This window comes from Caenorhabditis elegans, chromosome V (assembly GCF_000002985.6).
Source record: "Caenorhabditis elegans chromosome V".
NCBI lineage: Eukaryota > Metazoa > Nematoda > Chromadorea > Rhabditida > Rhabditidae > Caenorhabditis > Caenorhabditis elegans.
In genome coordinates, this window is record NC_003283.11 from 20,382,114 (window position 1) to 20,395,681 (window position 13,568).

The following is a 13,568-nucleotide window of genomic DNA, read 5'->3' on the forward strand; positions in this document are numbered from 1 at the left end:
GAAAGCTTCAGAAAATTTCGAAATATTTCAGAAAATGACTTTAATTTTGAGGCTTTTATAGAAAAAATTAAGATAGCTCCAGAAAGTTTTGAAATGTTTCAGAAAGTTCCGAATAATTTTCTAAAACAAGTTTCTAAAACATATATCAGATCTTGAATAACGAGATGTCTGACAACTGATGATTGCAACATGAACTACCCACATAACATTATTTCCTCCCGCCTGACCTAACTGTCCTGTTAACAAACTTTCGTTCCTATTTATTCTTATTGTGTCTATCCCTCTTCAGTGTATTGTATTTATGATCTATTGTATGTGTACATTTTTCTTTTTTCTTCAACTTTTTCCACGTCTCCTCGCGAGCGTAAATAAATTAAATTAAATTAAATAATTCAAAAAATTTCCGAGAGTTTTAGGAAATTTTACAAAGCTCCAGAACGTTTTAGAATGTTTGGGAAAGTTCTAGAATGTTTCAAAAAGTTGCAAAAAGATTCAAAAAATTTCCGCAAATTTTAGAAAGCTCTAGAAAGTTTTAGGAAGTTTCAGAAAGTTGCAAAAAGATTCAAAAAATTTCCGAGAGTTTTAGGAAATTTTACAAAGCTTCAGAAGGTTTCAAAAAACTTCAGAAGGTGTCAGAAAGTTTCAGAAAGTTGCAAAAAGATTCAAAAACTTTCCTAGAATTTCAGAAATTTTCAGAAAGCTCCAGAAAATTTCAGAAAAAAAATCAGAAAGTTTTAAAAAAGTTTCTGAGAATTTTGGGAAACTTAAGAGAATTTCAGAAAATTTCAGTAAGTTGCAAAAAGTTTCATCAAAGTTTTGCCTGAATTTTAGAAAATTTTAGAAAGCTTCGGAATTTGTCAGAATTTTCCAGAAAACTTCAAAAAACTTCAGACATTTTCAAAAAAACATTAGAAATCTTCAAAAGATTTCAGAACTTTTAAAAAATATCTTCCGACGTTTCACACGACTTGGGCAAATTTTGGAATTTTCCACAAATTCCAGACAATACTGTACAATTCCTATTTTCCCATGCACATTTGTCATCCAATTTCCCATTGTAAATCCCACCGGCCTTCCCGTTACTTTTTCCCATCGACTCTCATCTTCCCACACACTATCTCCTCCCTTCCTCACTCTTGCCGCGTTGGAAAAATCTGTGTCTCGTGTCTGCCACGTCTCTCTCATTTCCTTGTTTCTCTCGTCTCTCTCGTCTCTCCAGCCTCACCGTTCAGACCACAATCGACTCATTTCGAATATTTACTATGACTCTTTGTGTGAGGGTCTTTATTTTCTGCTGATTTTTTTCTAATTTTTATGGATTTTTCTTGAAAACGGTGAGTTATTATTTTTAGATAGTTGAAAATGAGGAAAAATTAGATTTTGAATTAGAAATTGTAGTGTTCCCACAAAAATTCTTATTTTATAAGATTTTTTCAAAGGAAAATGGTTTAAAATAGAAATGAAATGTTCTAGAAAAAATTTAAATTCCCGCTAAAATTGTTTGACAGAAATTTGAATTCTCGCCAAAACTTTTTTTTTCAGAAGTTACTCCCGAGACATTCGGAGAGGCTATAACACCAGCTGTATAAAGAAATTCAAATTTCCGCTAAAATTGTTTGACAGAAATTTGAATTCCCGCCAAAAATTGAGCTGAAATAGATAAAAATTCACAATTTCCACATCAAATTCATTAACAACATCCAGCGAAAATATATGTGAACCTGCTAATTTTACATCAGTTTTTTTCCAAAAAAATCAACCCTATAACGCGAAAAATTTCCTGGTTGCTTAGTAAAACTTGAAACAATTTCCAAATTTACCCTTCAAAATCTTTTCAAACTCGTTTTGGCCAAAATTGTATCGGTTGTTTGGAATTTTGAAGATTTTATCTTTTTTTAATTTGGAAAATCAAATATTAGCGTTAAATTTGAAAAAAATTCTCACTTCCAATTTTTTTTCAGGAATGTTGTTTGTAGATGGACCTGGAGGCGAAATTGAATAACTATTCGAAGCGTTTTCAAGGTACATAGTTAGAGAAAAAATATGTACATACTTATACAATAATTTTCTTTATTTTTCAGAAATAATCCTTGTACCAGTTATCTGCAACGGGTTTTAAAGATGGAAGGGTTGTGAAACCTCATACACGATATCTACTCAAGTTTTAATTTGATTTTTAAAATTTATTTAGACACCTCATACAGAATATCTGTTCATATTTTTTTATTTTTTGTCAATGAATCGATTGTTTAAATAATTTTAATAGACACTCAATGAAATATTAGAAGTTTGCTCAGAAAATTCCAGAAAAGGTCTGAAAACTCTACAAAAAGAGCCATTTCAGAAAGTGTTTAAATAATTTCAGAAAAATACAGATTTTAAAAAGTAAATTCTAAAAATTCTAAAAAGTTTCAGAGAATTCCAAAAAAAATTTTCGAAATTTTTCAAAAAGTTTTAAAATTATTTAACAAATTTCAGAACCTGTCAATGAAATACCAAAAGTGTTTAGAATGACATCGGTTAAAAGGTTAAAAGTTCTATGAACCAGATTTTCTTATGAAAAATTGAAATTCGCAATGAATAAGCAAGTTTTCGAAATATATAGTAAGTGAGAGATTTATTGTGAGGATTTAAGAACACAATACCTAACTTAAGTTATTTGTAAAAAACTATTGCATTAACTTTTCTGTTTAGCTCCTCAAGCTTTTTCTTCTGCTCCGCCCGTTTTTTCATGACTTTTTCCATTTCTTCCTTGTGACGTGCAGCTTGTTCTTGGAGCATTGTGTGGAAATTGTCTTCCTCTTCATCGTCGCTAGCTTCTTCTTCAGAGATTTCAGTTTCAATATTTTCTTCAGCTTTCAGAGCATTTTCGAGTTGGTGAGAGGAATTGTTAATTGTTTCAGCAGCGTTTTGCTCTAGTTCTTGCACAAAAAGTTTCAGTTCTTCTTGATCTTGATCGAAATTTTCTGTACATACACATGTTTATACATAATAAAAAATTTAACTAACCTGTTAACATAGTATTCTTGTCCATTTCTTGTACATGAAGCTGCAAGTCTTCCAAACTTGAATCGTCAGTTTTTTCAGAACCTACAAACTTTTTTTTAAACAAGTTGTTTTTTTCAAAAGTGTGAGCTAACCAAACATTCCGCCATCCATGTCATTTATAAGGTCATCATGTATTGAGGGTGGCGGGGAAATTGGTTGAAGTTCCGGCTCCGGGCTTTTGAAGTTTGAAATCATAGCCAGTTGCTCTTTTTCCTCTAGATCCAGTTTCCTCAGCTCCTCTTCAAGCTCTCGTCTTCGATTTTCCCGCTCTTGCGATTTTTTCTCAAAATCTTCCAGGACTGGTTTTTGGACTAAATCAGAGTTTTCTGATACTAAGACGTCTAGTTTTAGATTATCAGAGGGTTGTGCTGAATTTTTTTTAGACTTAAAAAAAATTAAACCATACCTCGAGTTTCTGGAGAATTTTCTTTGGGATTTTTGCGATCACGGCTACGGAACTGCAATGAAATAAGTCAGAAACGTTCAATCTTTGGGAACTAGGCATGACTTACAGAAGAATAACGTGCACTTCCTTCAACAACATAAATTTGAATTTTCCGTTGCTCTCTTGCTTTCTTTATAACATAATCTACGGAGTCGCGAAATTTCCAGTAAAATCTGCTCCAATCCTGAAGTCAAACATTATTTAATGGTGGACTACATACACCCTGTGGGGAAATTGCTTTAAAAAATGCCTTTGGGGTCACAATGGCCGAATATCATGATAAAAAATGTAAAAAATTTTTCTAGATTTTATATGATTTTTTGAAAATTGAGAAAATCTCAGTTTTCCCCTAATTCCTATTTGAATTTCCGCCAATTGAATTTGTTCGATGGAGCGCGCTTGCATTATTTTCATTATTTTTTTATTTATTTTCATTATTTCACTGATTTTCTTCATTTTTTGGGGATTTTTTACCGGAAAGTGAAAGAAATAAACAAGAAAAATGCAAAATGTTTATTAAAAAGTAACTAAAAATGCCTAAAACTCTGAATAATATTAATTTCAGGCTCATCGTCGTCGGATCGCATAATTTCAGAGTTTAAGGCATTTTCAATTACTTTCAAATAAACATTTTGCTTCTTTCTTGTTTATTTCTTTCATTTTCCGATGAAAAACCCCCAAAAAATAAAGAAATTCAGTGAAATAATGAATATAAAATAAAAAAATTATGAAAATAATGCAAGCGCGCTCCATCGAACGAATTCAATTGGCGGAAATTCAAATAGGAATTAGGGGAAAACTGAGATTTTCTCAATTTTCAAAAAATCATTTAAAACCTAGAAATTTTATTAAAATTTTTTCATCATGATATTCGGTCATTGTGACCCCAAAGGCATGTTTTAAAGCAATTTCCCCACAGGGTGTAGTCCACCTTTAATGTGTATTTTTATAAGAAAGTGGCTCAAATGTAAATCAAATTAATTTAAACTCACTCCATTTAAAATTGCCCAGTCAACATCCCTGTAAAAGCTAAAAACGTGACCATAATAGTTGTATCCGCGGCCAGTATGAATTAAATATTCCACGCATTCCATGAAGTTGCTTACGCAGTAGTGGAGTACGGTGTCCTTGAACGTTACTTTTTATCAACTGCGCCGTAAAAGCTGAGTTACCTCCGGTAGTCTGACAGTTTTCAAATGTACGGCTAGATCTTCGAACTCACTCTTGTATAAGTCGTAGAAAAGTTTATAACTTCCCTGAAAAAGTTAAGAATTAAGTCATCAATTTGGAAACTACCTTACTTCTTTAACACATTCACTGAATAAGTTTCTCATATCTGGTGTAATATGAAAAGATGGAATTTCCATTATGAAATCGAATTAATAGAATTTAATGAGCAAGAAAAAATATGTCAATTACAAAACTGTGACTCGAAAAGTATTGCTATGTATGTCTATGTTGGAAGTTACTGATAAGAGTTTGATGTTTATGCAGAAAAACCAAACGAGGAGTTTTCACATCTAAGGAATTAATAGTGATGTTAAACTGAAATATCTATTCCTAGTACATTATTCTGTTATCAGTTTTTAACCGCTCAGAAAGTAAAGAGTATTCAATTTGTTTGTACGATTGCTAAAACTGAAAAATTTTCACATCCTGCTTCTGGCCTTTGTAAGATCATAGCTGACTTCTTGTATTGGAATTATTGGAAAATTATTATTATGCGATCTTCACTCATTTTAAGTTACGAATTTCTTATTAGTTTTTTAATCGACAGACTTAAAAGTCTCTCAATTGAAAAAAAAGCACAACTCAAATCAAAATTCATGTTTTTTTTTACTTTAGTGAATGTACGGCAAACTTTTTTTCAAATAAAAACACTCCTCATACAATTTCTGCAACCTATAGGTTGATTACAAACTATATTGAACGATTCCTCACTCCAAAATGTTTCCACAAACAAACTGTTATCAGTGATCGATTTTCAACATAGGCCTAGCAATAAGTTAACCTTTGGTTTTTTTCTTTCAGCACATCAGTTCAGTTGACATTTTGTTTCTTGATAACTTTCCGCAGTGCTTACAAGTTAAATTCGTGAAATTCCCAGAATGGATTTCGCTTGTTTTTATATTACACCGGAAATGATACAACTCTTCAATGAATGCTCCCAAAAAGTAGGAAAAAATTAAGTGATAACTCAATTTCTAATTTTTCAGAGTAAATATAGAAAATTCTATAACTTCTACAGTGCCCAATTCAAAAAACTATCAGAGAATTTAAAAACTGTCGATTTACCAAAGGTAACTTCAAGTTTTCAGTTAGTTTAAGTCTTGTTCACCAGAAGATTCATTTATTGTTACTTCTGTGCAAATTCTGTGGAATCACAAGAGTTTAAACATTTTGTAGAACTACACGGTCACATATTGCGCTCATAACTTTATGGAATGTTTGAAGTATCTACTTAATCCTCACCGAAATTATACTGGATACGTTGGTAAATTCTACGAAGACGTTGAATGGGCTATTTCAAACAAAGTGGGTTTCATTTTGATAAGTTTTAATATGATGAAACCCACTTTCCGTCTTTTTGCTTGGCTTCGAGTCAGATATCTATTTAAAACAAATGTTTCTAGTAGTTGGCTTTAAAAGTTGATTAATTTTGCAGGATTGGGATAGGTTCTACTGGAAGTATCGGGAGTCTGTTGATTATGTCTTGAAACAAGCCAGGGATCAACAGAAATGTTACACTTATGTTGTTGTGGATGACAAATTGTATGTTACTGTAAGTTTAAAAATTTGTCTTGGCAGTAAGATTTGCCAAATATTTTTATTCGACTTTGTGTAAATTGAGAGACAATTGTATTGCAGTTTCATGACCGGGATTTGAATGTTAAGAGCCTCCTACGTCACGAAAGAAACAAAAATACGGTAGGAATGCGAATTTATTACATACAGTGCCGGCCAATATTCTATTCATTTCCAAGTTTTCGGTGATTTGCTTCAGCTCTTCGAACATGTGTAGCTCAAAAACTATAACAGTTAGCAAATTATTTTTATTTAACAAAATGTTTACGGTTACTTTATCTACACTTTCAAAGTTGCCAAATTTGTATAACTATGTTCAGAAAAATGTTCTAGGTGCTGAAATTCGGCGCGTTTGTATTTTGACAGGAATTTTTTCATGAAACAACATTTAATATTAAAACAATATCCACAATTGCGTCTACATTTTGCAATTTGTTTTTTGTTCCAAAGTGCTCAGGAACATTTATAAAAAGATTAAACCTACATTAGAAGGGTCAGAATTGACAGCTTTCTCTCATAATGCGAACAAAACTTTTTTTGAAATTAAATTCTGAGTTCAAACAATTTCATACATTTTGCAACTATTTAAGCTTTTGATGAAAAAACTGCTCTGTGAAACATTTGAACGCAATTTTCAGAACTTGCTTAAAATTTCGAATTTTGTGCTTTATTTTTTATCGTTTGTATAACATTTCCTGGTCTATTCGTAACAAAATAGCAAATTGCAAAAAGTATACAACTTTGTGGAGATTCTTTTTTCATTAAACTTTCTTTCATGAACATATCTAATTTTAAAATTGTGAATCAATTAGAAATTCTAGTCAAAAATGGACCAGCCGGATTTCAGTTGCTGTAATTTTCTTTTGGAACAGAGTTGTATAATTTTTTCAAAATAAAAAAATGTAGAACAAGTAATCGGCAACATGTTTTTTAGTTTAAAATACTTTGCTAACTATCTTAGTTTTTGAGTTACACGTGTTTGAACAACCGAAAGTGAATAGAATATTGGCCGGCACTGTTGTATAAAGCTGCCCACATTCAAGTTTCAGAAAATATATAAGTCTAAAAACGACCAATCAAACCTTTTGTGGCCATCATCACATACGCAGATAACCACATGCAGTGAAATGGGGAGTTATGGAGGTTTAAAAATCGTCTATGAAGAATCAGACGGCCGCACTGTTGTAAAATACGTAGATGACTCATTGTTCTCGCAGTCACAGTGCCTAAAGAATTTGTCCGCTGAACAGCTTCAACCACAAAGTGGACATATCAATACTTTGTGAGTATATTGAAAACAATCAATAAAACGTTTCATTTTCAGCCTATCGCAAAGTTGTAACTCAAATCAACAAGCTGAAAACAACAATTTTCAACAAAAAATGCAATGTTTCACTATATGCTCGCCACAATGTTACTCGCCACAAAATTTTCGACGTGCTAACATTGATGAAATTTCAAGTTTAAATACTTATAAGGTGAGTGTTATGTACTGAAGACACGAGGAGAAAAGGAGTTGTATTTGTAGGAATATTTGAATTATTATGAACAAGGTTGTACTTCGGTGTCTTCTTCAGTACATAAAACTGGTCCTATTTATGAAAATACGAAAGAAATTGCAAGATGGCGACCTCAGTCTAATTTGTAAGTTACTCACAATTATTAAATCAGTATGATTCCTTGCAGTCCGTCACGCCCAAAACATCAGTCGATATACGAAAACGTATGAATTTATTATATTTTTTCAAAACTAAACTGTTAATTGTAGGTCGAAATTGAGCAGTTTGGAAATGGTCAAGATAAGATTTATGACAATTTTTCATCGAAAAGGTATTCAAAGTCATGCTACAGAAAATTATTATCTTACTTAAGAATTCAAAAATTGTTATCCGTCTCTAATCTAAAAACAATTAAGACAATTGTTTTCCGCCGAGTAATAAAAACTGATAAATGTACCATAAGAAATCTGCCAAGAAATCTTTTGACGTACCAACAGATTTTTTAACAGAAATAATTTTCAGAACACCGTTGTACCCATCCACGGCGTTTGAAACAACACATCATGAAAACACAGAACATTTAAAAAGTCGTGTTTGTAAAATCAATGTAAAGGATCATAAATCAATGTAATCGCACATTAGTTAATTATAGACTGTTGACGAGAAAGAGAGAAAAACAGCACAAGGATCACAGGAAAGGTTTCAACTAGATGGACATCGTTCACAAGATATACCAACCTCAATTTCAAATACTGAGACGTCAGCAGACCAACAAAAAATAGAACCGTATTACATACCCACTGTATGAAATTGTCTGTATACTCATATGTGCTAACGTTGTTGTATTACAGAATATTTACGAGAATTTTTATGGAAATTCTTCAACAAATCACTACCCTCCAACACCATATCCAAGGTATTTATTTTTATTACACATTCCCTTGTGGTCCAGAACTTGCCAAAACTCATTAGTAACTAGTAGCATTTTTCAGAACCTCTTCACTAACCAGCAGTATTGGAAATCCTGGCGGGCCAAAATTAGAGGAATTCCACAATGCTACAAGTAATTTGAACGTGAGTTGAGGGAAATAGTTTTAGTAATGAAAGTAATTAACATTGTAGGTGGAACCAAACATTTGGCATGTGACCCCTGGAAAAGACAAGAATAGAATTGATCGATATCAATCAGAACTTGATTCGAGGTAATTAAAACTGCAATCATATGTTCCAAAGATCTAGACTCACCCCAACCAGCTTTACTGGTTTTTTTTCTGAAACTAGAATTCAAGTTCTTGTTTACCTTTTGACAACATCGCTTTCACGCTTTAAAAAACCATTTCAGCAAGCAGCAAAGTACTCCTACTGCAACTATTGCCGTGAACATTCGGAGAAATTCCGAACAATCTCAAGTTGAAAATCACAGTGGACATTTTCAAAATGAAGATTATGGTTTTTCATTGTGAGTTAATTTACATTTCTTAATCTTCTCATTTGGCGACATTACAAAAAGTATTTCGGCTCATGAATAAAAAAAAAGTTTCTAGAGTTTCGGAGCCAAGATATGATACTCTGAAACCATTTGAAGTGAACGATTTTTTGCAAGGAAGTTCATTGGAAAGTATTGGCTGCTTGACCGATACAAGACATTCAACAAATGATGACATGGTGGACACTCTCAAACCTTTTGAATGGAATAACACTTTACGCGAAGGTTCAGAGGAAATTGATATCTTTGACGTCCATGTTCGTGAGATTCAACCAATCCCTTCCAAGTCTTCAATGCTTGGTGATCTATGGAGTGACTTGGATAAACCCGAACCTTCTACAAAACCAGGTTAGCTTCAAGTTTGGAATCTATATAAACTTTTTTCTTGAACTATAGTACTCCGCTCTAATGTATCTGTGGATCGAGGTTTAGAATATTGGAAGCGTTACGCAGAAGATGTAAAGCAACAGATAACTGTAAGTATTATAAATAGTTTCTATGATGATGTATTAAAATTTAGAATTTTACAGAATGCTGTCATAGGCACGGAACCCTTTGAACCAAAAATCTCAGAAAAAGAATACAGTGAGGATGAAGAGGAGAACACCACTATAAATAGGGATTTCCACAGAAAGTTCCAAGAACAAACTAAGCGAAACCAGGAAGAATTGAGAAGAAAAAGAGAAGAACGGGCGGCGCGGAGACGGGAGCATGAAGAGGAGCTCAGTAAGATGAGACAGGAATCCAAACAGAAATATTTAATGTTTTTCAATTGTCTTGGCCTGAAGCTCCGCTTCGAGGAACAGGAACACAATTGGAGGGAATGGATTCAGGGGTGCAAGTAATAATTAATTTTGAAACTTTTTTTTTCTGTAAAAAGTGGTTTTCAGACAGTGCATTAGCAAGTTGATAGAATTATTCAGTCAATTCGTCAGTGAAATTCGAAGAAACTATAGAGGTTTGAAACATTTGAACAGAGAGGACGAAGCCGATCTTCAGGTTTGTGATTTTTGTAGAGCATAATTTTAGCTCGGGGTGTTTTTTTCTTCTGATTCCGAAGTATATCTTTTCACAGATCCTATTACAAAGTTAAGAAAGTTACGGCCGTAACTCTAACATAAGACGTAGCTCTAACGTAACACGATGGCAAATTCAACAGTGAAAACCTAGGCCCTCAGCCATGATTTTCTTTGCGTCTCTCTTTTTTGCACGCTTTTTTCGATTTACTCTCTTTCTCAGCGCACACCACTCTCCACTTCTTTTCCACTCTTCAAGATTGCATTAGAGCGCGGTTGTGATTATGCCTGTGATGGAAAAAATTTTACGGGGGAAGTGATGAGCTCGTGTTACGGGGTTCTGAACCCCGCGAAAAAAATGGCGCAGACATTCAGCGTGTCCGCTTTCTCTGCGCCTTCTCCCCTCTCGCTGTTGCTTACAAAAACTTGCATAACATGGTTATTTTTAAACTTTGAACCTTACAAAACTTATGTTTAGAACCAGAACCTGAAGGTTTGTATAAATAAATTTTTTAATTCAGACGGAAATCTCATTCCTCCTGAGCGACATTATGAACACATACAACTCACTGGAAGATAGTTTTGAACAATTGACAAATTTGGAGAGCCGGTTCGAAGATGTAATGTTCAATAAAGTGTTAAAGGTAATATATAAATTTGGCCAAGAGCATTTCAATTATTTTTACAAAATTTCTTACAGAAATGCATCGCCGAATCGGCAACTAGGCTACTTAAAGCCTATAACACTGCGGGCGAGCTTTCGGAGCATGCTAGTCAGGATAACTTCCAGAATCTTCAGAATACCTTTAAAGGTTTTACTCCTTCTCTAATTTATTCCACGACAGATTTGCGTAGGATTTGCAAGGAGAACAGTTATTCAGATAATTATGAAAATGTGCAATTCCCACAGATTCGAAATCAAAAATCTTATAATGTTGTTAGCTCGGATGTATAAATAATTTGTAGATAATAATAAAAAATTTTAGCTGATAGGTTTTCTAAAGTTTCAGAATACTAAATGAAAATCAATGGATAGGAAATAAAAATCAAAATTTTCGAAAAATTCGAAAAAACACTTTTTTTCGGAATTATTTCAAATTTGTATTCACCTAAACAATCGGAATCTTCCCATTCCAAAAATTTACTTTTCAGGATTCAAGCCCCGAGTTACAGCGGGTTTTGTGCTCCGCCGTGTGAGATGAGAGGGCGCAGAGAAAGCAGACACGCTGACTCTTTGCACCCTCCAATCTCTCACCGCGCGCGGTATGCAAAAGTCTTTGTAACTTGGTTATTTGTGAGTTTTGAAGTGAAAAAGTATATTTTCAAAATAGGAAGGAAATTGTGGTATGGAAAAGTGAAGAAAAAATAATTTTCCAACAAAATTTTTTTTTCGAGTTTTTAGAATTTAAATTTTCTTTGAAATTTTTTTCATATAGCAATTTATACATCTCATGTGATTTATGATAATCGTTGTCTTATCAGAAGACACATGTATCAAACAAGACTCTTTTTTTTTGTCGAAACCAATTTTTTCAACGAAACCAGTGACCTTTAAAGATTGAAACCACCTCACGTCACTGAACAATTCGTCGAACTCCTTGTTTTTATCAGTTCAATAGATCAGTAAATGGGTTTATAAGGAACAGGTGATATGATAGGTGATAAACAGATAAAGATTGTATAATGATTCGTGTAATTTTGGTATTTTTGTTGGCTCTGGTGGCAGGTTCAATGCAGTATGGTGAGTTTTTCAGGAATTTTTTCTTCTGAAATTTTAAGATTTCATCTGAACCGAAATTTTCTTCTGATTCTGAAAATATTCTTTTCATGAGTTTAACTGCAAAAATGACGGAGTTACAGCGGTTTTCGTACGGCGCAGCGAGAGAGTGGGAAGAGCGCAGACAGGTAGCGTGTCTGCTTTCTCTGCGCTCTCTCTTCTCTTGGCGGCACGCGCCAAAACCGCTGTAACTCGGTTATTTTTGGGTTTTAAACTATGAAAAGTAGGTTTTTAGAATCAGCAGAAAATTTGAGTTTGGAAAGGGGCATTTTCAAAATTAAAAAAATTTCGAAAATCAATTTTTTGGATTTTCTTAACTTTTTTAAAAAATACTTTCCTATTTTTCCAGGCTATGGATATGGGTACCCAGGAATGATGGGCGGCTACCATGGTTATCCGGGAATGATGGGCGGTTACGGTATGCGGCGAATGGGTTACGGTATGGGTATGGGAATGTACCGTCCTGGACTCATGGGAATGCTCATGGGAAGATAATTTTTTGATTTTTAATTTTTATTTTTTGAATAAAACTTTAAAAAAATACAAGTTTTATCGTTTTTGCTCCTGCGAATCGGGCAATTTTTCGAAAATGAAAATTTACAGTAATTGTAAAATTTCCGGCAAATTTCCGAAAATTTCCGGCAAATCGGCAACGTGCAGTAATTAAAAATTTCCGGTAAATTTGCAAACCAGCAAATTTCCTGGAATTAAAATTTCCGGCAAATTTGCAAACCAGCAAATTTCCTGGAATTAAAATTTCCGGCAAATTTCCTGAAATTAAAATTTCCGGCAAATCGGCAAACCGGCAACTTGCCGGAATCGAAAATATCCGGCAAATTAGCAAACCGGCCATTTGCCGAAAATTAAACTTTCCGGCAAATCGGCAATTTGCTGGAATCGAAAATTTCTGGCAACTCGGCAAATCAGAAATTTTCCTAAAATGAAAAATTTCCGGTAAATCGACAATTTGCCGAAAATGAATATTTCCGGCAAATCGGCAAACCGAAAAATTGCCGGAATCAAAAATTTCCGGCAAACCGGCAATTTGCCGAAAATGAAAATTTCCGGCAAATCGGCAAATTGGGGGAATTGAAAATTTTCGGCAAATTGGCGAATCGACAACTAGTCGAAAATGAAAATTTCCATCAAACCGGCAATTTTCCGAATATTGTAAATATCCGGTAATTCGGTAAATTGTCGGAATTGAAAAATTCCGACAAATCGGCAAACCGGCAACTTGCCGGAATCGAAAATATCCGGCATATTGCCAAAACGGCAAACTGCCGAAAATCAAAATTTCCGGCAAATTGGAAAACCGGCAACTTGTCGAAATTGAAAATTTCCGGCAAATTAGCAAACCGGCCATTTGCCGAAAATTAAACTTTCCGGCAAATCGGAAATTTGCTGGAATCGAAAATTTCTGGCAACTCGGCAAATCAGAAATTTTCCTAAAATGAAAAATTTCCGGTAAATCGACAATTTGCCGAAAATG

At 33.7% G+C, this 13,568-nt stretch overlaps 4 protein-coding genes and 1 non-coding gene across 10 annotated transcripts; 3 read left to right on the forward strand and 2 right to left on the reverse strand.

Annotated features, from left to right (window-relative positions):
- Positions 1-1,201: 1,201 nt before the first annotated feature.
- Positions 1,202-2,291, forward strand: K02E2.11 (Phosphatidate cytidylyltransferase). Its single transcript, NM_001392710.1, has 3 exons — positions 1,202-1,334; positions 1,962-2,022; positions 2,082-2,291. Exons 2-3 carry the CDS (start codon positions 1,977-1,979, stop codon positions 2,117-2,119), a joined length of 84 nt encoding a protein of 27 aa, NP_001379499.1. The 5' UTR covers positions 1,202-1,334; positions 1,962-1,976; the 3' UTR covers positions 2,120-2,291.
- On the reverse strand, positions 2,090-2,109 carry K02E2.13. Its single transcript, NR_070280.2, has one exon. It is a non-coding gene; the product is annotated as an Unclassified non-coding RNA K02E2.13 (non-coding RNA).
- A 325-nt stretch (positions 2,292-2,616) lies between the features above and the next one.
- K02E2.7 (Cilia- and flagella-associated protein 251-like) lies at positions 2,617-4,929 on the reverse strand (the record flags this gene model as incomplete). Of its 4 annotated transcripts, none has more annotated exons than NM_001269985.3 (8): positions 2,617-2,966; positions 3,010-3,090; positions 3,141-3,359; positions 3,455-3,506; positions 3,561-3,677; positions 4,486-4,620; positions 4,666-4,749; positions 4,795-4,929. In NM_001269985.3, 8 exons carry the CDS (start codon positions 4,858-4,860, stop codon positions 2,656-2,658), a joined length of 1,065 nt encoding a protein of 354 aa, NP_001256914.2. The 4 variants fall into 4 exon arrangements, with proteins under 4 accessions (NP_001256914.2, NP_001299997.1, NP_001368550.1 ...); NM_001313068.1 differs by having other exon boundaries at positions 2,656-2,966; positions 3,141-3,338; positions 4,795-4,860; NM_001380882.1 differs by lacking the exons at positions 4,666-4,749; positions 4,795-4,929 and having other exon boundaries at positions 2,656-2,966; positions 3,141-3,338; positions 4,486-4,587.
- Positions 4,930-5,601: 672 nt separating this feature from the next.
- On the forward strand, positions 5,602-11,254 carry F53H2.1 (the record flags this gene model as incomplete). Of its 3 annotated transcripts, NM_075528.2 has the most annotated exons (22): positions 5,602-5,667; positions 5,710-5,793; positions 5,900-6,028; positions 6,159-6,275; positions 6,362-6,421; positions 7,348-7,580; positions 7,623-7,776; positions 7,827-7,942; positions 7,985-8,021; positions 8,067-8,128; positions 8,320-8,404; positions 8,450-8,599; positions 8,649-8,713; positions 8,790-8,871; positions 8,920-8,999; positions 9,140-9,256; positions 9,342-9,631; positions 9,680-9,759; positions 9,814-10,124; positions 10,174-10,282; positions 10,821-10,943; positions 11,000-11,254. In NM_075528.2, the coding sequence occupies 22 exons, from the start codon at positions 5,602-5,604 to the stop codon at positions 11,252-11,254; spliced, it is 2,805 nt and encodes a 934-aa protein (NP_507929.2). The 3 variants fall into 3 exon arrangements, with proteins under 3 accessions (NP_507929.2, NP_001300117.1, NP_001300118.1); NM_001313188.1 differs by lacking the exons at positions 5,602-5,667; positions 5,710-5,793; positions 5,900-6,028; positions 6,159-6,275; positions 6,362-6,421 and having other exon boundaries at positions 7,426-7,580; NM_001313189.1 differs by lacking the exons at positions 5,602-5,667; positions 5,710-5,793; positions 5,900-6,028; ... (11 more) ...; positions 8,920-8,999; positions 9,140-9,256 and having other exon boundaries at positions 9,460-9,631.
- Positions 11,255-11,959: 705 nt separating this feature from the next.
- On the forward strand, positions 11,960-12,622 carry cnc-7 (CaeNaCin (Caenorhabditis bacteriocin)). The gene is made up of 2 exons (NM_075529.5): positions 11,960-12,040; positions 12,426-12,622. The coding sequence occupies exons 1-2, from the start codon at positions 11,983-11,985 to the stop codon at positions 12,569-12,571; spliced, it is 204 nt and encodes a 67-aa protein (NP_507930.1). The 5' UTR covers positions 11,960-11,982; the 3' UTR covers positions 12,572-12,622.
- Positions 12,623-13,568: the final 946 nt, after the last annotated feature.